Source organism: Lutjanus erythropterus, chromosome 15, assembly GCF_056507025.1.
Source record: "Lutjanus erythropterus isolate fLutEry1 chromosome 15, fLutEry1.hap2, whole genome shotgun sequence".
Classification (NCBI taxonomy): Eukaryota; Metazoa; Chordata; class Actinopteri; order Lutjaniformes; family Lutjanidae; genus Lutjanus; species Lutjanus erythropterus.
The window spans coordinates 27,044,982-27,068,459 of record NC_139331.1 but is presented as its reverse complement, the minus strand read 5'-3'; the positions used below and the strand labels follow the sequence as shown (position 1 = coordinate 27,068,459).

The 23,478-nt window shown below is 39.9% G+C and overlaps 1 protein-coding gene across 1 annotated transcript in view; it reads right to left on the bottom strand.

Moving 5' to 3' along the window:
* The window catches only part of grm1a (glutamate receptor, metabotropic 1a), a 50,423-nt gene extending 27,383 nt beyond the window's left edge, over positions 1-23,040 (bottom strand). The window contains exons 1-3 of the mRNA XM_084737398.1: positions 22,946-23,040; positions 21,017-21,872; positions 13,097-13,346 (exon numbers count right to left, since the gene is read on the bottom strand). Coding sequence (XP_084593524.1) covers positions 13,097-13,346; positions 21,017-21,746 — 980 coding nt within the window. The 5' untranslated portion in view covers positions 21,747-21,872; positions 22,946-23,040. The remainder of the gene's footprint in view (positions 1-13,096; positions 13,347-21,016; positions 21,873-22,945) is intronic.
* Positions 23,041-23,478: the final 438 nt, after the last annotated feature.

Below are 23,478 nucleotides of genomic sequence, written 5' to 3'. Positions count from 1 at the left end.
GTCAAGTTAACAATAACACATGCAACATCCGGGTGCACTTTCAAAATAAAGCTTGCTGAGAAACATTTCAAGTGGTCACAGGTTGGTTAGGTTTAGAAAAACATGATGGTTTGCATTAAAATAACAACTTCCTTAATAAAACAATTACTATTTGCTTCACACAGAAACCGAACCCTGGTTGTCTGTGTAAAAGTCAAAAGTCTTATCCATTCATTTCCTGCCATCATTATTGTCCCCTGCTGGAACTGCTCCTTCGTCGTCTCCTTTTCACGTCTAGGCAAAACGAGACACTGACACGGTATCCTTTAATGGATCAGCACGTCAATTTCACTCTTTGGCATAAGACTGGGTTGAAATGCTGCAATTCTGCATTCTGCACAAGTACCAGAGGGAGACGCAACAGGTTGGTAGGTTTAGGTTTATTTTCTTGATGAAGAATTTGTAGGTCTAAACTGTGCATTATTACATTTCTGTGAGTTGGACTGCCCCTCCTTTTCCTTTTTTCCTTTTTTCTACCCATCTGGGGTTTAATGTGACTAAATCAAATGAAAGTCAAATGTGCACTCTATCATTATATAACATTATATAATATTACTGAGGCCACAAGATGATGTCTTCAGTTTGCTTGTTATGTCTGACCATCTGTTTAAAACCCAAGTTTGTTCAATTCATGATGATATTGAAGAGAAAAAGACAAGAAATCCTTACATTTTAGAGACTGAAACTGGAAAACGTTTGGGATGTTTGCATGAAAAAATACTAAAATGATTAAAAACATCAAAAATTATTGTTAATTAATCTTCTCTCAATGGGCATTGTTCTGATAACTGTTTTAGCACCATTCTATCGTTGCAGATCCTGAGTGATTTGAGGCGTTCTGAGTCTTTGTGATTCAAATTTTGCACGCCTTCATTCACTATTCTCTTTGTGTATACATGTTATATCCATAAACTTGGGACAAATGTTAGCTGTCTGTACAAGAAAGCATTTCAGCTTCTGCGAATCAGGATGTGACAACTATGTCCAGATGCAAAGCCAGTGTGCTATTTTTGATCACTCCAATGTCATTCACCCATCCCCTCGCACGAGGGAACACAAGGCATCAATTGGAAAGAGAGAGATGTCCTTGACAATGTGTGGCTGCTTTCAATTAACATCAGAGGCGTGTTATAAATATTCAGATGCAGCTCATTGTGTCCTGATGCTCAGTAGAAACACAAACAGATGCGATCACGATCCCTGTCTCAACTTGAGTATACTTTCCAGAGCCACATGTGTGCACGAGTAAAGCGAGCGGGGCTCCATTACTGAATGAACGTAGACAGTGTGTCTTTATCATATAATTACAATCTTTGTTGCTGTTGTTGCTGGGAGGAATTTTTCAGATGTCAGCCATATTTTCCAAGAAGGGACTATTGTGTTTGGAGCCCTGCTGGCAGACTGAATGACAGATCTGCAGTGAGACGATCGCACCAACTCTGTCATGAGCCCAAACAAAATCTCCATGGTGACTGTAGCACAAGCAGCACACAAGCCTTTCATGCCAGCGGTACAGTAAATCCTGCCCTGCTAACAAAAATTATATTGAGCATGATTCCTGCATGACGTGCCCCAGTAAACTTCCGTTAAACTTACATGCAGATTGCTTTTACCGCAGAGGGTGAAAAGGACAGAATCGTGTCGCAGAGAGAGAATAACATAAAGATGGAGGCTCGGTGCTCGACATCACTTCTCTTATGCTTTTTTTGTCTCAGTCCCAGCCCCCGTCCCTCCACCACCACCGCCCCTCCTCAGTCTCTGAGTCCTTACTTTCATAACTAATGTATCAGTCGCTATTGTGCTCCAACTGGAAGCCTAACGAAAGAAAGATGTTTCTGGAGAGTGAACCTGGAAAGAGAGTGCAGCATGTTGTCGGATGTGGGGATCATGCCACACACATCTCGAGGAGAATTATATTGTAGATGGTCAGAAAAATCTGCCAAAACTCTGTTGTATGTAAAGCACAAATCATCCCTCCTTTTTTCAAGTTGAAACTGTATTTAAAGGAGAAATATGTAAGACCCTAGTGTTCGAAATGAGAACCGCAGTCCACATAGAGAGACGGAGCCATAGATGCTATATTAAATTATATTAAATAGGCTGATATATGGTTGATTGTTGAAGTGGGTTGCGTCATGTTGCACTTGTTTTTTAGCCGCGTCATTGTACACAGAGAAATGCAACAGCATGACAGGCCGTAAACTTGACAATCCAAGTCTCAAAATCACCACAAACCACAAAACTAATTGCGATGGAAGCGAAAAAGAGTGATAGAAAAGGAGCACAGGTGACATGTTGTCATGCAACAGTAGCAGACCTTTTTAAACAGTAAGGTGCATTTTGTTTAACCAGAAACAGCTGTTTTATTGCTCTCACCAAACTCCTTTCGCAAAACATCATCGTCGTCAGCTTCATTCAAGCTCAACTCAAAAACAAAATAAAACTAACCAAAAACATCTTGGGTCTGTCTTTCCACTATTCTAATAATCGCCAGCTCTGGTTTGGTCAAAATAAATCCATAAAATCCAGCATGGAGCGTGCAGAGCATGCAGGGCAGGTGACGCTCCAGCAGTCTGGGGAAACATGCCCCGCACACTTTTTTCACTTTATCTGACTTTGTGAAGATTTGATGTTTTCGCATCACAGCTGATGACCAACTCATTAAAATTAAAGTCTTACAGGTATAACATACTGGTGTAGGCTAACACCTAAACACAAAAACACTGGGATGAAAATTTCAAAGGAGAATGTTCCAGCTATAGCATTGTTGTCAAAGAATACTTGATTAAATATCATGTTCATTTTCTGATTGACAGTAAATATACTAGATATTTCTCCCTTAAATAATTACATATATCCATTAAGTTAAGAAAATAATTTTCTGCAGTCTTAAATGTCCTTGATCTTGTTATACAAACACTTTTCATAAATCTTAATATATTTTCTAACATTTGATTCATTGGATTTTTGTGAAGGATGGATTACACCAAAGCCTAGAAACAAAAATCCAATCAAAACCCATGCACATCTACAGTTTTGGATGAGAAAGATACACATTTATTTTGGCGCTGTTGCCAGTGCGGTTGCCAGAGATGAGGTCTCTCTTTGCTCATGCCCCGCTATTTGCCAAATTACTCGCAAGAAGAAGTCAATAGGCAGAATTCTACATCCTCCGCACACTCCTTCCTGAGATGGGTAGGAGATGAAAGCCTTAGAGATGACAGGAAAAAGGCAGCTAAATGTGTCGCGCCACAACCTCCCTCTCTCCCTCTAAACGTTTCATTTATTCAAGCTCAGAGCAAAACCTGAGTCCCCCTTGTTGCAGAAAATCAAACAGGACAGCCGAATGCAGAAATGCATGTGACACACACAATATGGGTTCACAGCTTTCTTTGCACCTCAGCGCAGTCTCAAAAGACACCGTCATACCTCGCTAATAACTAGTGCCAAGACACTACAGAGGCAGAACATCCACATTCCTGTCTCAGTGTCCATTTTGTCAGGAATCAAATTTAAAAAAGCAAGAATCAAGCATTCAAAATGGGACCCGGACCAAAAACGGGTGTGTGTAAGACAGGGGCAGAAATGAGCGTTACATGTGGAAAAGCTGCTTATGCAAATGATGTTTAGTAATAACAGCATTCAAGCAGCATTAGAGGGGGAGAGGGAACGAATGCTGCTAATTGCAAGAGAGCAGGCAGGCGGGCAAATGGGTAGGTGGGTTCACTGCATGCTGCCATTCAGAAACTAGGCTTGGTGCTGGGAAACAGGCAGAGAGGGAACGATAACAAAAGACTCTACAGTAGATGTATATCAAGCTCTCAAAGCTGCAAAAATGATTTCATGGCGGTAATTTCTTTACATAAGTGAGTAGGTGGAAATTCAGTCAGGATTCAGAGATTTACTGTAATACCCAGTTTAACTGCAACAGAGTTTAATGGTGTTTGCCTCAGGGAAACCTTAGTTAAAAACACACTTTCACTGTCAGATATTTTATTGGATTCTATGCATTTCTGTCAGCTAACAGATGTGTTCACAATCGTAACAAACAATACAGAAGTCCAGTTATGAATCATTAAAATGTCTTATTTCACTGCTCTTTGAAAAAAGATCAGACATGCCTCTCTTTGCTGCAGCAGTGGGTGTGTGTCACCTTCACTTTCTCTTGAGTTGGCATGACCTTGAGACCCAAAAGAATATGTGGACACTTTTCTTTTCTGTGGCATTTTTGCAGAAAATTACGTTTTGAGTGTTTCGTCCTCCTACAAAAGATCACAGCAGCAATTTAAAAGCATAAAAATATTGGAAAATTTTAGTTTTGCATGCGGTTGCATTCAGTGTCTTTCACAAAATGCCAAAAAGAAGCCACATTTTCAGATGCAGTGATGTGAGCTTTCTGTGCAAATAACACAAGTATCTGCAGGTCTCTCCTGTATTATTTCAGAGCCAGCACTGCAAGACTCCTTGTTGTTGAAACATGAATGTGGCCAGTGAGGCAGACAGCTGACTCATTTCTGTGAAGTACGCTACAGCCTACATTTTTCCTTTTGCAGTGATTTCAGAATAGGTGTGGTAGTCTATGCATTGAATTGTTGCCATATTGTGAGGGGGAGATCTTGTTCTTAAAAGTAGAATCGATAGGATTTCTCTGAGCGGCTCGTAAATGCACCAGAAAGAGAGTTGATTGTTGAGTCTCAGATGAAGACACCACCACACACTCCTATTAGGTCATCAGTGATAATGGAAAGGGATTATGTTTATATGAGTCTATACATTGTTTTTAGGAAAATGTTGCATATTACATGCCATATAACTATACTCTAGACTTCAAAGTGTGATTACTGCGTGCAATTAGCATCACATAGCTGTTGCTAGGGACATTTTATTCCTGTCAAGTGCCTCTGTTATGTAATCGGTTATACAGTTAGTTGTAAAATGCAAATATATTAGTTTTATAAGTCATTTCTACAGCACCTAATAGACTTTAAAGTGACAAATATTGGTGCCTGGATTGCTTATTTATTTTGCCTAATTATTCTGGTGACAGGGCAACAGATCCTGACAAACAGACTCGATAAATGGTGCAACTGCCTCGGCAAAAAGATGCATTGGCTGCAAGCAGTGGTCAAAGCTCACCAACGGCAGCTCTGTGGTCACAGATGTGTAATAATATCGGCGGCCATCTCCTGGGAGTCATTGTGTGTATTGCTCTCGGTGGTCAAATAACAGGCAAGGAATGTGTGGCCATTTCACAGCGTCAAGTGTACTCTTCTGTATGTAACACAAACTGTTCCCTCAGAGTGATAATAAATTCAAGAGTGTTTTTTTTTACCAGCACTAAGATAAAGTCAGGAAACTTCCTGGTCTACACAGCGCAGCTTAATGAGAAATAACTCTCCTCTACCGGTCATGTGGCCGTGCTCTTGATGTGTATTACATTCATCTGTAGCTGTTGCTTGCTCTCTGATGGACATTAAAATGATTCCTCCCTGAACTAAGACTGGTGTCTGCGTTAAGTCCTAAACTCTTTCAATGAAAAGCTGCACCAACTTCAAAGAGGCTTTGAGAAGAAATGTTGACACTTGATGTGCTAATTCATTTTTGCCATGAGACTGTTATATGCTGAATTTGCTCTTTGATCGTTTATGAAAGGTAAAGCAAAACCTTGTTTTTAAAAACTGCTCGGTACAAACACATCTTCTAAACCAACACTGGGGTTACTTTGCAAGGCTTATGAGAAGTTTCATCCATCGCATGCGGTAAAGCAGTGACAGTTGAAGGTCAGAAGACATTACCAGTGCAACAGAAGTTTCATTGCATTGTCTCCTATTAAATAAGGCAAAATGGTGTAATGCACATCAAGTTTGAATGAAGTTAAGACAATAAAAGATGTTGAGGCTGAAGGACAACTTGACTACACAAAGACTTCCCAAAGCTCCAATTACAACTTTGATAATCTCATCTGATAGAGTGTAATAGAGTATTTTGTGTAACAAGTGCTCCAAACTAGACAAACAAAATATGTCATTTTTCATTGGCTTCCAAACATATGTGCATTTTCTGTGGCTGTTTGGACTCCACTCTTTTTTTTGGAACAACTGTGATTGGAAGTGGGGTTGTAACTATGCTTAGGCAATAAAGCAATAGTGATAGTGGCAATAGATACATTAACAACAGCAATAAGAAACAGTCAGTGCATTTCAGTCACTGAAGTGCACTGAATGCAATCGGCCATGAAAGTACGTAACGAATATGCCCTGGCTCAAAAACAACCTGGGGAGCTGGGGAGATGTAGGTCTGCTTAGCCTGCTACCTCTGTGACCTGACCTCGGATGAGTGGAAGCAAATGGATGGATGGATGGATGGATGGATGGATGGATGGATGGATGGATGGATGGATGGATGGATGGATGGACAACTGAGAGACTTGAGACTTGAGATGAAAAATCTTATTTAACCCTTTTAGATCACATACCTGGTCATATTGTGCACCTTTTTAATGATATAAAAAAAACAATTTCCAATCATGTTGTCTTCCTATAAAACAAAATATGACGTGCTGCTTGAGCCAGACATTTTTAACCAATGATATCATGACATCCACCCATCAATCAATCCTCAACTTTTAGCAGCACAGAGCTGAGATTCAAGACACAGACACACCCACTTTTCAACGTTCAAATCGAATTCCTACCAATGTTATGCCCTGCATGTCTATCCTGTTCACTCAGGACATCACGGTACGCAAGCTAGATACTCTCAAAATGCTGCTCAACAAAGTTCAACAAAGCATGTGTCAAAGTATATATTGACCCATCTATCCAATCTCAAACTCCTCCCTTTGAGATGTGTGGTGTTAATAAATACTATTGTACCTCAGTTCCTTAAATAAAGACATCTGAGTGAGCAACAGATGTTGTCACTTCCCTGGAGCAAGTGAGCGTCTCATTTTGTGAGCCTAATAAGTTAAAAAATTTCCTCAGCCCATTGGAAAACAAGTTCTCCATTTCGCTCTCTCCAGGTTACACTCTCCGCCTTAATGTGTGGACAGACCAGCAGGACTCCACAGCCAAAGAAAGTCTACTCCTATCAATCTTCAACCAACCTACTGCAGAACTGACTCACTCTCCTAATCTGCTCACCACCCAGCCTCCAGCTCAGTCACACAATCATTTCTGTCCTTAAAATTGAAATAAGGTTACATCAATGCATTTCCTGTGCTTCCCGCTTCACTTCGCCTAAGTAGAATGTGTTGATCATCTCATAGAATCACTTCAGAATGTACTTGAACAAAACAAGAAGACAAACTTCAATGTCTTCTTGATTGGAAAGAAGTGGATAATCTAACTCGGGAACGAGTGTCTGGATTCGAGTGTATGCATGGAATAAATGTTGTCTCTTTATGTAGTCGCAGAGCAATGGAGGCAGCTGATTGGCAAAATCATGACTGACATCACAGGGAGAGAAAGACAAGAGCCCCTGTGACTGACAACAGCAGAGCAGAGTGGGTGTAAAGTGTTGAAGAGATGCAGAGTAGAGTCTGCAGGTCAGGGATAAAGTGGGTCGAGCACGCCGCCACACCTGGCTCTCGTCTGAAGAGCGGGCAACAACAAAAGCTCTCAGATTCAAAACTCTCTGCGTGTCTACTTGTGGTTTATGTCGCCACTGTTGTATGGAGTTTATGGTTTATGGTTTATGATCATCTCTACATATGAGGTGCTGTGGAAAAAAACACAACCAAATCGTATGTGATTTTGTGTGTTTTTGCAATAAAGTGGGGAGATGCAGAAGGTCAAGTATATGTATGAGGCAATAACTGTCGCATTTATTTTGATGGAACCTGCTGCAGACACCCGGTTATTTTCACAAATTATCCTGAGGTAGTGCTATAATTAGCACTAATATCCCCAAATGTAATATTGCGCTGCTGGTTGACTGAGATGAGGGATGATGCATTTTGATGCAGTGCTTTGACATTTAAATCATTACGCTGAGTGGCTTGGCAGGAATGCTATAATTGGAAGTTTAACTTTCTAAATGAAAGAAAAAATCTGTCTGATTATGAAGAAACTTGAACAGATAATGCACCCTGTTCCTGACACATTTTGTTTTTTCTAACATGATTATAGTTCTTTATTGTAAAGCTTTATGTGATGACTTTTCTCAAAAAATATCAACTATTAATTTTTACCAGTTTGTAACGTAATGAAACATTTATCGTGACTTAAGGTTGCCTATTGTGAGAGTACACTGGTTTGAAATTGTAGAAAATGTAGTGTCACACAGTAAGTGATATGTTTTTGGTTTAACAGTACCACAAAATTATGTTGCTACCATTACATAGTCTACTGGGGTTGTGTACTGAGAACTGGTGCTAAACCAGTACCTGACTGGTCAGTGTCAAAATATCCAGGTAAGCTCCTGGACAAATGATGCTGCTATCAGTATTTATATAACATTACATAAACAGCTGAGAGGGCAGAACATATAAAAGTATGAGCTCACCTTACTTATTTGAAACAGGTTGACCTGTTATTTCTCCAAAAATAGTAAGAATAAAATGACTGTTGGATATTTTCACATCTTTTCATGTTATGTAAACACAACACTGACAAACTGCATTATCACATTTTATGTTGAACTGGTGAACATGTTAATAAAACAGTATTTATACATCCAGCAGATATGGAGCAGCATTAGCATTCATTTGGAGTCATGTTTCTGGCCACCCAGTTAACATCGCTGCACCATGTTCACCATCTAGTTGCTAACTATGCCTGCAGTTTGGTACTGTGCAGGTAGTGAGCAGTGAGTTTAGGAGGTTTTTCACTAAATGATGAGAGCCGGAAGACGTTAAAAATAGCTGAGATGAGTTGGGTGATAATTCTCTGAAGGGGTCATCACTACAAATACGTAGTCATTTCATGCACTAATTGTAAAAATATTCATTATATCAGGCACAGACCAAAATGCCTCTGGACTGGATTAGACAGACCCACAACCAATCAGTGCAACAAAACAACAAAAGCACTGGGCGACGCATGAAAGTTGAGGCAGTGTTTGGTCTGTTTTCAAGCAGGAAAATATAGTCACTTGAATTATACCTAAACAGTGCCCTGAAATGTGCTTCTGAATACATTTGTGGCAAGAAAGTTGGAATGCCGTAACAGAATCTGGATTCATATGTGCTGCTGCACTACATCACCACTTTTACTGCAATGAGCTTTTTGTTGACAACAGTCAAATATCATAAATCTGCAGTGACAAGAGAGAGTGAGCAGCCAGTGTGTTATAGGGCTTTACCATTGTCACTCTTGGGTCCAGTCAAACTGTGCCACACTGATTTGCATTTTATTACCACTTTTAATGCACCAAGATGGACCATCTCTGGTGCAGGGCCAAAGGGTGCCACATTCACTTCCAAGCGGGCTGCAGTGGTGTCTCGCCCACTTTGGCCAACCTGTCAAAACCCCCTTAACAAGCGAGTGTTGAGACTGCATTGCTTTTTGTGTAGTTGGTATCATCTGCTTTACTTTACTGTTCCATTTTCACTTTCAGTCAGATAGAAATTTAGATACTGCTGAGGAAAACCACATTTCTTGATTTTGATGCTTCATCGAGACTTTTATTGTGAAGAATTTATTGGAAATGAAATCCACTGTTTTGCAGTGGTTTTGCAGGTAAGCTCATCTTCAGTTAAAGACACGCACTCAAGCAGGTAGCCCTGTTGTAATGGCCCTGCTGACATGCAGAGTCAAACCATGTCAAACCAAGGCCACACATGTGTATGGAAAGGGGATATTAGTAAAGTGTAAAAAAAAATGCTCTTGCTGTCTCTTTATTTCATTCACTCTTTGTCTGTCTCTAGATATCTTACATCCTTCCAGTTCTCTGTAGCTCTCTGTGTGTGCACAAACACACTCCAAAGAAGATTCTTCAGGGCTGAAAACATAGATTAAGCTAACAAGCCCCCCTTTGTTGAGCTAATACCTGTCTACTAGCTTCATCCAGTTGTTCAGTTCATGCCAGGAAACACACACATGGCTTGGCACCTGTGTTGGCCCAGACTTCCTCTGTCATTTTTGCACACTCTGCCTCTCTATCGTCTTCTCTCCCGCTCTCTCTCTCTCTCTGACCCAGAAGCATTTCTTCCGCCCATGGAGACTTCCACAAAAGCTAAAAAAAGACCCACTTTCCCGTCTCCTATGGAGGAATGAGAAAAGGAGAGATACGGGAAGGAATGCAACCCTAGAGTGTCATTATAATGGATAATTTAAAAGGCATGTTCTGCATCTGAAAAGCCTTCCCCTGCCAAGAACTTAAATATGCACGTATGCATTGAAAATAACACATACAACATAAACAGAGGCTGGTAAGAGCAGCACTTGTCTTTGCTTCATGTCTACCGCTGGGAGATATTACAGGAAATAGGATATTCAAGGATAATGACAATGACAAGGAGCAAATCCCTCAGAGGCTGCCAATAGACGGGCGTCTATCAGAACAACGCAAAATGCAAAAAGGTGTTCTAAGTCATATCATTTAGGTACTGTTGCTATTCAACAAGACAAATGTACTTTTTCTGCATTTTACTTAGTGTAAAATTCCATAAAAAGACCTAAACCTACACTGCATTAATTGGCCCTTTGCTAAGACCTGACCTCCATATTTTCTGTTGCTGCTTCTGTCAAGATTTCCATTCTTGCTCTGGACATACGCTGCTTACAGTCGAAAGTCTTTGATTCCAATGAGAAGTAAACAAAAAACAGACTTCTCATTTACAGAGAACCCTGTGAAAGTGTATTAATTATGTACAGTTACTTAACAACTGTCTAGGTGATATAACGTTAATACTAAAAGAGTGAGGCTTAAGCAGTACAGACATATATGTATAAGATAGACAATAGACATATACTCATTTATGTGTGAAAAGGAAGCAGAGGGACTAGATTAGAGCAGCCCACCTTGAGATGGTCATCCAGCCAGACCAGCAGGACTGCAGTCACCACAGGAAGACAGCCAGGATCAGAGCTAAGATAACCTTGTTTTTACCTAAGAGACCTAGCCAAAGACATGCATCATCACCAGTCCAGTCTGATTCTACACCAGCCCATATCCTCCCCCTTAAACCCCCCACATAACATAACAAATGCAAATGCAGAGAGAGTGTTTTACTTGCGTTTTGTAAAGACTACAAAAAAGACACTACTGTCCAGTGGCTCCTCCTAAAGCCCCATGCACATAACTTCAATACGTAGATAAAAGCAAAGCTTGACAGGCCTGTGGGTCCCTAGTTACAGCTGCTACTCTGTGATAGGACAGTTGCTGTTCACAGGAGGGGCTTAGCGAAGGGTCCTTTCCGCCTTGGCCCCCCTGTCTGTGGCTCTCAGCTTAAAGCCTGCTGTTTCATACTGAAGGTAGAAATATTTAAAAGCCGGTCACCAATATACAGTTTCCTTTAAAAAATAAACAAAAATAAATTTTAAAAAGCTGGGTAAGTTTCTAAAACACCAGAGCATTGTAGTTTTTAGCAAATGTTAGATAGTGTATTTCTTGGGGACTATTTTCAGCTGCAGATAAATACACATTAGAGCTCTAACAAGTATTTAGGACGGTCTATGTAGAATAGGCTCAAAATAAACTACAGGATATTGCCCTAACAGCTCACTGAGGTGTTTTAACTAGGTTTTGTGCAACAATGGAGCAAGAACATATTGGCCTCACAACACAGCTATATTCCCCATCAAGATATCTCGCTGCATGTGTGCAATGGAAACAACATCTCATTTTGTGTTGCAAGTTTTTTTTATAGTCACAAACAGATGAATTCCTCCAGCAGGGGCAGCCATGTTGGATAATCATGTTCCCCTGTATATTCACGGAATAATTTGTTCATACACCCTCTGGCGTTTCAGAGAATACCGCAACAAACAAAAGCTGAGCGTAACTGCCTCTGTGCCGTCTCTAGACTGCACCCCATGTACAGAGGTCCACGGTCATGATGTCTCACGCATGCATAAACAAGGCTTGAGTCTTCATCACAAACATACTTCTTGCATGCAATTGACATTGTAACCTGATTTTACCTTCTTTTTTTTCTAAAAAGATACAGGTTCTAATCGCTGAACATTGAGAGCACTATGAGGCAAAGCCTGAACCGTTTAATACTCTCTCAGGTTCTTCCTTTTAGAAGATGACAGCTCAGAATTTGAGCTGCACTCATGCAGTGTTCAGCAAATCTCCAACAAATACTGCTAAGCTAGGCTACAAGCCTTGGCCATCCTTAGCTGTCTTATTACTGTCCTCCTCATGTAGCATACGGCTGACAACAGCCCTACAACAGACCAGTGCCAAAAACCTCCTCCCTCTCTGATATATAGGTGCAAAGATACTGCATGAATGAACTGAAAAGTAGCATCAAGGTTGCTGCGGCTTTTACTGATAAGTGTGAATGTTTCTTGAGGGCTATTTCATGGTGTAATGTGCCGCTGTACAAGTGTGTGAGACGACTCTACTTGCCCTTCTCTAATGACTAAGATTATAGCTACAGTCAGTCACTGTCACTCAACATTGACTAACAGACAGAGAAAGAGAGGAAGAGGAGGAAAATGAAGTGAGGAAACGAAGAGAATATCCAGAGAGGAGGTGCAATCACAAAAAGGAGAGATATTTGCACTTCATATTGATTCAATATGGTCCTCATGTGTTCAAATAGACGTATGTGTGCTTCTCTTTGATTGCAAAATGTGCAAATGACTGCCAAAAGGGGGAGAATGGACTGGAGGCATTGTTTCCCTCTCTGGTTTCGTGTCTGTGACAGAAATACCAATTATTCATTACTGGAGAACATTTCTATTCAGTGCTATTGGTATGTGGTCTAATTCTTCTTGGTTGCCGTGGTGACATGCACATCAGGAAGACAACGCAGCATCTCTCAGCCTTCCAGCCTGTTAACCGATTTCTTGCCATCCAGAGGGATGCTCTCAACTGTGAATCGAAAGGTAAAAAAAAAAAAAAGAAAGAAAAAGAAAAAAAAAGAAAAAAAACACATCCAAACCTGCCAATGAGGAGGAACTCGCCATACACCCCCAGTCTCCTCATGGCCATCAGGAGACCTCGGACGGTCATGCCCTCGCAGAAACACACCACCACGCGAGCTTTGGGAAGACGTTCCCGTAGTTTCCTCAAAAGTCGATCGTAGTGTTTCTCCCCCGCGTTACTGTAGATCTTGTCCGAGTGGGCAATGCATAAGCCTTCCAGAGAGGCCAGCTCCTTGAAAGCCTCCATGCCACTCTCTCCATAGTTTCCTACAAGTGATGAAGAAAGCAGACTGTTATAAAAGGGACAGTCCATCCCAGAATCAAAAATTCATATTTTTCCCTGGCCTTTAGTGCTATTTATTTGCTTAGATTGCTTTGGAATTAGATGTAGAGTTTCTTCTTATTGGCTTAGCCAGTTTTAGAGAACTATTTTCCTACAGAAAAAGGCTTGGGGAGTAATGGATTAGATGTGACAGGATTATATAATTAGGATACAAAAAAGATAACTGTATTCCATTACATCTAATTTAAAGAAACATGACTTTAATATTGTGATACAGGGATTTGATTATGGACAAGATATTTTTACAGATAATTAGTTATTGTATTGGAATCCATTTTTAAATTAACCCACCCAACCTGGCTACCGAACAACATCCGCCAACAGTTTGACCGTGCTAGCTAGCTCAGCGATGCTAATGTTACAGCTCAGGAGAGAAGACAGCCATTACTGTATACATCTCAGACTGTCACGAGTATGAGTCTCTTGTCCATCAGTAGATGCACACTTGTTTCTGCATGTTGATATAGTTGATTGATTTCTGGAATGAGACGTTGCTCTGTTGGTTTAAGTGCCACAAGCTGAATGTCAAGTTGATGTCTCCAGATCTCGGCAACTCACACCAAAACAATCTAGATAAATAAATGTCTCTACAGACCAGAACAAAAAAATATTTATTTCTGTTTTTAAGATAAATTATCCCTTGAAATCCTGAGAATCTAACATTCTATCCTTACTGGAATTCAACATTTTTCTTGTGAAATGCATTTTTCACTGTCTGGTAATCCCATTTTTAAAATTAGCCGTTGTGGATATGGATAATTCACTGGCATTTACACTGATTGTGAGCTCAAAATATGGGGCTTTATTCTTTGATTGTAAGTGACAGGATCAATGTTTTAGTGATAACAAAGCATTACATGCCTTGTTACTCGTAAAAACACATTGACATTATTAAATGGCAACAGTAATTGCTTTTAACCATACATCTCTAATTATTTTACTGATGGACAATCAATGTTCTGCTTAACGCACACCCGCCAGCAGTTGTTCAGTGCATCAAGTCCAGACTGCGCTGAAGCTCTGATCCTCTGATAATGAGTGTCAGAGAGTTTACTGGCTACTGATTGCAATCAAAGCCAAAGGGGGGGTGAAGACAGCTATCCTTGTTTAACTGCACACTATCCCAATCAAGACCCCTGGCAAAGCTGTTTGAGTGTAAATCTTCTATTTCCATTCGGACTGCAGTGCTTGACTAATGTGTCACGATCTGGATTGTTAAAGCCCACAGCTCTTTAGCACGAGAGCTGGATTACACAGACAATCCAATCACTTGTGCATGCTTGAACATGTGTCTGCATGTGTGTGTAAATGTGCATGTTGTAAAAAGGAAATCAACAACACGCATCCATGAAAATCTGAAAACGTTTGTTATGCAGTTGCCTTGATTAAGAGGCCAGTGATTAGTTGCATAAAACCACTTACATTAGGGTTTCCCTTAATTTTCGTCTAAGGATGCCTTCGGAAAAAATTAATTGCATAAAATTACCATAAAGATTTTGGTCACATTAATAAGACAAAACAAGCCATACTTTGTCCCAAATTGATGAAAACTACAAATAATATGTTCTTTATTAGACAGTCTTATTAGAATTTCTTAAAGGGTAATTTGGGACACATCACAACAGAACTGTACTGCAAACTAAAATCTATTGTTGTCCTAATTACCCTGTAATTAAGTCTAATAATGACCTAATAAAGATTTGAAAACTGTCTTTAAAAGAACTTATTATTTCTAGTATTTGTCTAATTTGATTTTTAAAAAGGTATGGCTTGTAATGTCATCTTATTGTACCATTAGGTGTATGATGTCTAATTAGGGTAAAGATGTGTGTGTTTACTGACGAATGAAGAACATATTATTTCAAGTGTTTTGTTTAATTTAATACAAAGTACAGTACAGCTTGTCATGTCTTATTAGTGTACTGTAAAATAAGATTTCCTTTGGATATTCTAAGGGAAAACCCTTTAGCATCCAAGCACTTAGTCACTTAAGTATTCCCTTATGTGATGCTACAGTAACCATTTCCTTAGAAAATTTTAAGGTAGCTGTAACAGTCCCTTAAAATGGAAGTAGTTTGTGGAGGAGGAGATACCAAGACACATTTTTTGGGGCAGGGAAAACCTACTGGACCCTCTAAGTGATGTGCAACTGTCAGAAAATACAGATTTGATGTTAGCACTAGCAACTTTGCTACTTGACAAAAATCTCATATTAACATTAGCTATATTGTTTTAATGAACTTCACTGGTTTTTGTTGACTCCTGTTGATGCTTTCTACACTCTTGCTGTCACAACAATATTTTCTTATTTCTTAATGACTTCATCCACAGCTTGTTTCACAGCAGATGTGGCAAGAAAATAAGCTAACTAGGAAACCCCATGTGAGAAATCTGCTGTGAAACAAACCTTAGATGAAGAAGTGAGAGCATTATTGACAGCTGTTGTTAGCCATCTTAGGGTAAACACGTAGCTTGTGTTAGCTAGCTTCTTCACAATGGACAATATGAGGAAACAAAAAGACAAAGAAGACGACAATGCTGTCTAGCACATTAAAGAATAATGTGAGTGAAGCATCACTGTGGTAAATGAAGAGCATGTGTGTTGCACAATAACAGTAACTACCCTGAAAGCCTTATTCTAAACATTTAGGTAAGAAGACAACCTAAGAGGCTTTATGCATCACTCCTGAGTGAACCCTTTGGCTTCTGAAGTATTTTGCCTTGGGGACAAACTGTTTTACGCAGCTGGTCATAGGTTCCTGAGGGCCTTCATGCCACTCTCCCCAATATGTGTGATAAAGAGCACACTCTATCTGTGCATAGTGAGGCTTTATAGAGCGAGGAAGACGGCAGCTGAAATAGGCATCACAGTAATACATTTACACCGGCACACAATGGGCCCATGTGTTGGTTTTCCAATAGTCCTTTGATGATATTTTCAGTTGCCTCATTTCATTCTCCTACTGCTAAATGGAAATAATGATACCCAATTATTTTACTCTTTCTATCTAGACTGTGAGACAGGTGGGTGGTGGTGCATTAGTTGACAGCCTGTTTGACAATGACCACCAAAAAAACCTGCTTTGAGTATTCCTACCAGACTGATGATAATCTAGACAGGTAATTTATGCAATTTCACAGCCGTAGCTGTTGCTACGGGAACAAGCTGCATTTATAACTTGTCTAAGGTGGTGGAGAGAGGAGAACTCATGAGCTCAAGCCAGTCGTGACCACCATTTCAGAGATAACTAAAGATAGAGCAAAACAAACAAGTGGATTTACATAGGACTCCTCAAAGGTCAGGGTAGAGTCTGCATCACACAAATTATGATGTGAAGTCGCAGTTATAAACATTTACTTTGGCTCCAAACTTCCTCAGCTGCTGTCTTTTACAAAACCGAACCTATAGCAAGTGTAGGGAATTCAACAAAAATATAAACACAACAATAATAAGTCTACAATGAAAAAAGACATTTATAAGGTACTGAGCTGAGATGTGATCCACCCTAACCTGCCTCTGATTTGTACTCATTAAAGTCCTTGTTTGGGTTGGTTTGGTTAATGAGTTGAGGAGTGACTGGTTAGGGTTAGGGTACGAATATCAGGGTAAGCCAATCACAGGGGAAAAAAGGTATCTGTAGCCAGGTTTGGGTCATAACGGATTACATGCAATGGGATTAATTAGGATACAAAAAAGGTAAGTGTATTCCATTACAATTGTAGGAAAAAAAGTAATGAAATTACAAATATATTTAGTAAAAATTGGTATTATTATTAGCAGGATTTGAATACATTTTAAAACAAAGAATGACTACTAATAATCTTACAGTCAATCTAATGAAAAAATGCTTCACTGGATGGACATTTTAACAATCTAACTAGTAACATTAGCTACAAAGACCAATTGCTAAAAACTACAAAGACCATCCACTAAGGCTACCTAGACCGATCAGAACAACCACTAATGTTAGCTGTTACAATGAACCTAAACATTATATAGGCTAAACATTTTCACCATATTTTGTATTGACATAATCCAACACAGGCGGAAAGTATTCAAGTTACATTTTTAACAGGTAATTAGTAATTGTATCATACATTTTGAAAGTAAATCTCCCAAGCCTGTTTGTATCCCTATGTGAAATGCCATAGTTCAAGTGCTTGTTTTCCCTTTTTCAAGATAAAACTGCACATTTTAGAGTGGCCTTTATTGTGATCAGTCCAAGACACACAAGTGCAATAATCGAGCCATTTAATCAGAATTTCTATATGCCACGTCTGTCAGGTGGCTCAATACTAACTAACACAGATTTTAACAAATTTGTGGATAAAATTTTAAAGAAATAAACATTTTGTGTGCATAGAAGTCTGAGTTCTTCAACTCATGAAAATGGGAGCAAAATCAAAAGTGTTGAGTTGATATTTTTCTTTGAGTGTGTATTTATGAAGTGTCAGCATGTAAAATATTTTTTATTCCAATTAAAGCTTACAAGTTCTTTACAGTACTTTAAACTTAAACCTTTTTTGGAAAGTATCCTACTTTTATCACTCCCACTGTAGCCTCTAGAGTAAATGATGTTGCTTGCAATCAAATCCATCCTTCCCCTGACTGGTCTTTCATTACTCTTAAATTATGACTTCAGTCCCAGAGGATCCTCCTGTAGGTACGTTGAAGGTCAGACAGCTGACGCCACCTAGTTATACCTCCAGGTACTACAGCTCCCTAACTCCCTGTCTTCATCTATCTGATAGCAACCTGTGACAGAGCCCCTCTCCAACACCTGACTATAATAGGACTTTCCAAAGATGTTTTACACTCCCCGTGAGTCCGCAGCTCCTCTGGGGGGGATCCTGGGTAATGTAGCCTGTCAGTCATAATTTGGGTGCACATCACTGACTGTGGTTCACTAAGACTTTAATGAAAAGCTATGGACATAATTCACTTCGCAGTAATTACTCTGTCTCTCCATAATACACTGTTGTTCTGTTCGGCTGAACAAAAATGAGCAGAAGACTTCTCAAAAAGGGAGTGAGCCCATCATGGTTTGAAATACTGAATACTATTACTGCGAGGGTCTCTGTGGAGATAAGACTTTCATTTGAATTTATATGTATCTAGTGAAATTTGAAACAGTAATGCCATTTTTCATGCTCCTGACTTAACCATGGAATTAATTTAACATTTCCAAATGAACACCTAAATTGTTAATGCCAAAATGGTCCCTCATGCGTTGGCTACTATAAAACTTGCTACAACGATTCTGATAACAGAGCCAAGAGCCTCCAGCTTTGATTTCACACACTAAAACATATAACAAAGTGCAGAAGAGGGGGAAAGAAAAGGAGCAGTGCATGTATATATTTCTCAAAGAAACAGAAGGAAAGACTAGGACTGCAGATAATTCTTATTTTCATTATTGATTGTTTTCAAGATTTTCAAGATTGACATCTTCAAACTGATTCTTTTGTCCAACCAACAGTCCAAACCTCAAATACTCTTCATTTACTATCATAAATTGCAAAGAAAAGCAGCAAATCCTCAATTTTAAGAACCTGGAAGTCTTTTTTCTTTTCTTTTCTTTTCTTTTTTTTTCTTTTTTTTTTGACTAACCAACTAATCATTGCAGCTTTCGGACAGACTACTCATTGTTTACTCAACGTACACTCTGCTTAGAGGTTATTTAATAAATGCATACAGCTGTACAATAATATAGGATGTGTGGCAAGTTGTTTTCATGTCCACACAACTCTCAACTCCAGACAATACACATAAAAATCCTAAGGAAGATGTATTTACGTATGCATATGCAACTATCTGCTCTAAAAAGCCTGTGGACTACATCAAAATTTTGTTGTGCCTTAATAATAAATATTTCGATGTAAATAAGATCAATAAATCGCTTTGTATCCTTACAAGACTGAGACAAAGACAGTCAGAAAGTATAGAGAGGTAAAGGAGTGACTATTTTTTGACATCAGTTCCACTTAAGAGACAAACATGGCACACACCTGCAAAGTGTGTTAAATAGAGGATAAGACACAGATATCAAGCTTCTCTCCTAATGTGGCGTTCGAATGAACCAGGTAGATTTTTGCTCCTCCCACAACGTGCTCATGTAATCGAGGACACTCATAATAGAGCACACCTGTGTCTTATCCTCTATTTAAAGTCTGTTGAGCTGTTTTGTCCTTCAATATCTTGAAGAAGAATGAAACATTAGTGAACTAATGAATTTTTTTTTTGTGCATCGTGGCTTCAAGTGTGCATTTTTTCATTCACACCTGTCCTTCACACTGGCTTGCGTCCCTCTTTCCTACTTATACTCATAGACCATTAACTGCTGCACACATCAGATTTATTACTTTTTTTTCTAGTCATCATTTTCCTTTTTTTTTTAGCAACATGACAAATACTGTATCATGGACTTTTTATTGTAGTGTTATCGAACCTTGCATTTTTTGTATTGTTGCATTCCTAATGAACAGCAAATGTGGGTCTGTGTGTCTCTCAAACTCAGAACAATTAAAAATATTGGAGTGATGCAATGGGTAATTAAAAATGCCATAATGAAAAGTGAGGTCACTATAATCCCACTGCCAGACCAGAGCAGCAGTGATTGGTCGATTAGTCGATAAGTCGATAAGTCGATAAGTCAATCAAAAGAAAACTAGTTGCCATCTCCTTTTAGAATCGATTAATCTTTTCAGTCGTTTTTCAAGCCAGAATATCATGTCAAATGCAAAAACTTGCTTATCAGATGTGATTAGAGTCACTGCTTTTCTTTGTAATGTGTGACAGTAAATGAAGAGTCTTTGGGTTTTGTTTAACAAGACTTTGGACCGTTGGTTTAACATAAGAAGCAATTTGAAGACGCTGGTTTGGGCTCTGGGAAATTATGAGGAGCAATTTTCACAGTTTTATGACATTTTACAGACTAAAACTGGGTTGCACCAACAAGGATTCATTTTCAAACCTGTTTGAATCATGATTTAACTTTAAATTATGTTGTGCTAATCTTTTAAACCAGCTTAAAATTAAGAAAAAATTACATTTAAACCTCACTTTAAACCTCAGTTCTGTGGCACCAACATATTAAACTCCAATTTCAAATGTGACTTTAAACCTACACTTTGAGAAGGTTTAACTTTTAAAATGGCTGTACTTTTTTAGATGTATCGACCAAAATAATCTAGTTATTAGAGTTTCTCTACCAAACCATCATAATCAAACTAATAACTCTTTGGGTAACTAGCTAGCAAACAGTGTAACGTTTTGTTGGTTCATGTTTTCCCTTACTCTTTTACACTATAGATTCCAACAGCATGCAAAGGTATTTTTCATTTATTTTAATTTGGGTAAGGATATAAGCCATATTTATTTAATTCACTTTAATTTCGGTTTGCATCACTAAATCTGGACTTAATAAAAGGAGATTAGTTTAAATTGTGTAATTCAAGGTTTATTTTAAACCCAATTTTGCTGAACTCTGATTAGAACTAGTGCTAATCTACTGAAAATAATTCAACATTAATTTGCAGCCCTACACCAGACTAAAACATATAGTAATTTTCCAGTTAGAGAGCTCAGTCTCACCCTCAGTGTGCACCGCAGACACGTAGGTCCAGTTGTACCGCTTGACGATGTCCAGCATGGCCCGGGCCTGGAGGGTGTCTGAGGGCACGACCCTCAGGAAGTACTTGAACAGGGTCTTGTCGCTCAGGTCGATGCTGGTGGCGGAGTAGGCGATCTGCGGGATGTTGAAGAGCTGCAGGAGGTTCTGCACCTGGATGGCCACAGAGCTGGAGCCCGGTCCGATCACCCCTGCGATGGGCTTCTTGGTGGGCGGAGGCTGGTGAGACGGTGTGCCGTCAATGCACCATTTGGACCCGTCCTTATCATCCCGGATGGAGATGAGGGAATCCCGGATGAACTCGATGCTCTGCTCCAAAGCCACGGAGGAGTGCCAGCAGGAGTCCCGGATCTCACAGCCTAGACTGATGTTGGGGAGCAGGTTGGGGTCGGCGTTGATGCGATCCAGCGTGTGGAACATGGCCTCCACCCTCTGGATGCCGTACTGCTCGCGGACGTCCCCGCACTTGCGCTCCGCCACCTTCTCAGCAGACGGCTGGTGGTGGACGGAGAAGAGCGCGCCGATGATCACGTCCCCGTCCATGCGGGCCACGGAGCGGGACGCGGCGCGGGGCACCACGGAGCGCTCATAGATGCTGCTGCTGTGGGAGAGGACCAGGACGCGGAAGAAAAACGTGGGGAGACACAAGAGAGTGAAGAGACCCATCTTTACGCGTGCCATGTTGTGCCACATTGCGTGAGCCGTGCCAACTGTGCAGGTGCAGGCATACTATCTGCTGCTGTGCGTCGATACATCCACGTTTAACCCAGCAGCGACCACGATCTGCGAGCACGACACCCGGGGCATATCCACGCACACCTGCGGAGAAGTAAGACAATCTGCTGTGACATGTGAGCTGGAGGAAAGCAGGCCAGATGTGCTTAAGATTTATGTAGGAAGAGTCGACTAAGCACGCATGCTCCTTCCCATCAACGCCCTGTTTTACATTCCTATAGCTGCAACAGTCCCCAAAGCCTCTGAGCAAGGCACTTAACTCACACCCAGCTGACCAAACAGAGCTGAGAATTGACCAACTAGAGGGAGCAGCCAGGTACTTACAGGTAGGATCAGTAGGATTTAACAGTCCGAGCTGTTCGTACACGCACCAGAAAGATAGTTGATTGTTGTGTCTAATTCCAAGGTTGTCAAATACCTACGTTTTTGGTTGGCAAAGCGTCCCGAGCACAGCAAAATAATGAGAAAATACAGAAATACACGCAGAGGGCAGGGTCTCTGCAAATACAGACACCACCGCACACTTCTGGTGGGTAATAAGTGCTGGATGAAAGGGATTTGTGAGTCTATACGTTGGTTTTTAAGAAAAATGTTGCATATTTTGTCTTTTAACACGTCTCAGACAGTCGTGTCTCATTACAAACACCCTGTACTGTGTATCAGAGAGACGCTGAAAGTCTTGCTCTTGCTGCCCATTGAGAAAATCAGGCAGATTTCAGCACCATGGACAGCGCGCTTTCCAAACACGTTTACAAGGACGGACGTCTTTGGGACTGTTGCCTGGACTCGTCATCCTCTCTCACAGAGACACATTCTGCACGATTTGACACATAAAGCCGTGAAACTACAAATCCTACCACAGTATTTGAATTTTACATGAGGATGGAGACAAGATACCCGTGGCTGCTTATATTTTACCCTACATTCCTCTTCTCATTTGTCCTCCAGCACAAACCAGCATCGGTTGATAATATATATAACAATAATACTAATATTAATCATAATAATGCAATAACGAAAATATATTTTATGAATGGTCTGTTCTCAATAACCTGTATTACCATATATCTACCTATCTCTGCCCTCTTCACTGTGCTGTTTAGGCTACATCATACATATTTAAAGCTGCTTTTTCTGTCTGTTGCATCAAAACTTACCTGAATCCTTGAGACATGTCGCGTGCCTTCGTCCGTCTTCTGTAGCGCGTGGTCCTCGGCTGGATCACTTCAGTCTCTCTCTCTCTCTCTCTCTCTCTCTCTCTCTCTCTCTCTCTCTCTCTCTCTCCCTCTCTCTCTCAACATGAACATGAAGATCCCCCCGCATCCGTCGCCTTCTCCACAGCTGTTACCTCTTATACGTGCAAGTCTTTAAAAACATGCATTACAACAGTAAGACCTGTAATGTTTTATCACAGCTAAATGACAAATGAATGAATGAATAAACAAATAAATAAATACATAAATAAATAAATCTGCATAATTTTAGCTTTTGTGCAATACAGTCGTGTTACAATAAGTATCCATTAATTAACAATACTTATGCATTAATACGAATTAGCGAATAGTTAATTAATAGCTAAGTAATGTGTCCAGTAATCATTTACTAATATGACTCATATGCTATCAATTTACACATTATTTAATACTTTCTAAAGTAACATTAGTTAATACCACAATAAGCATTAACAGTT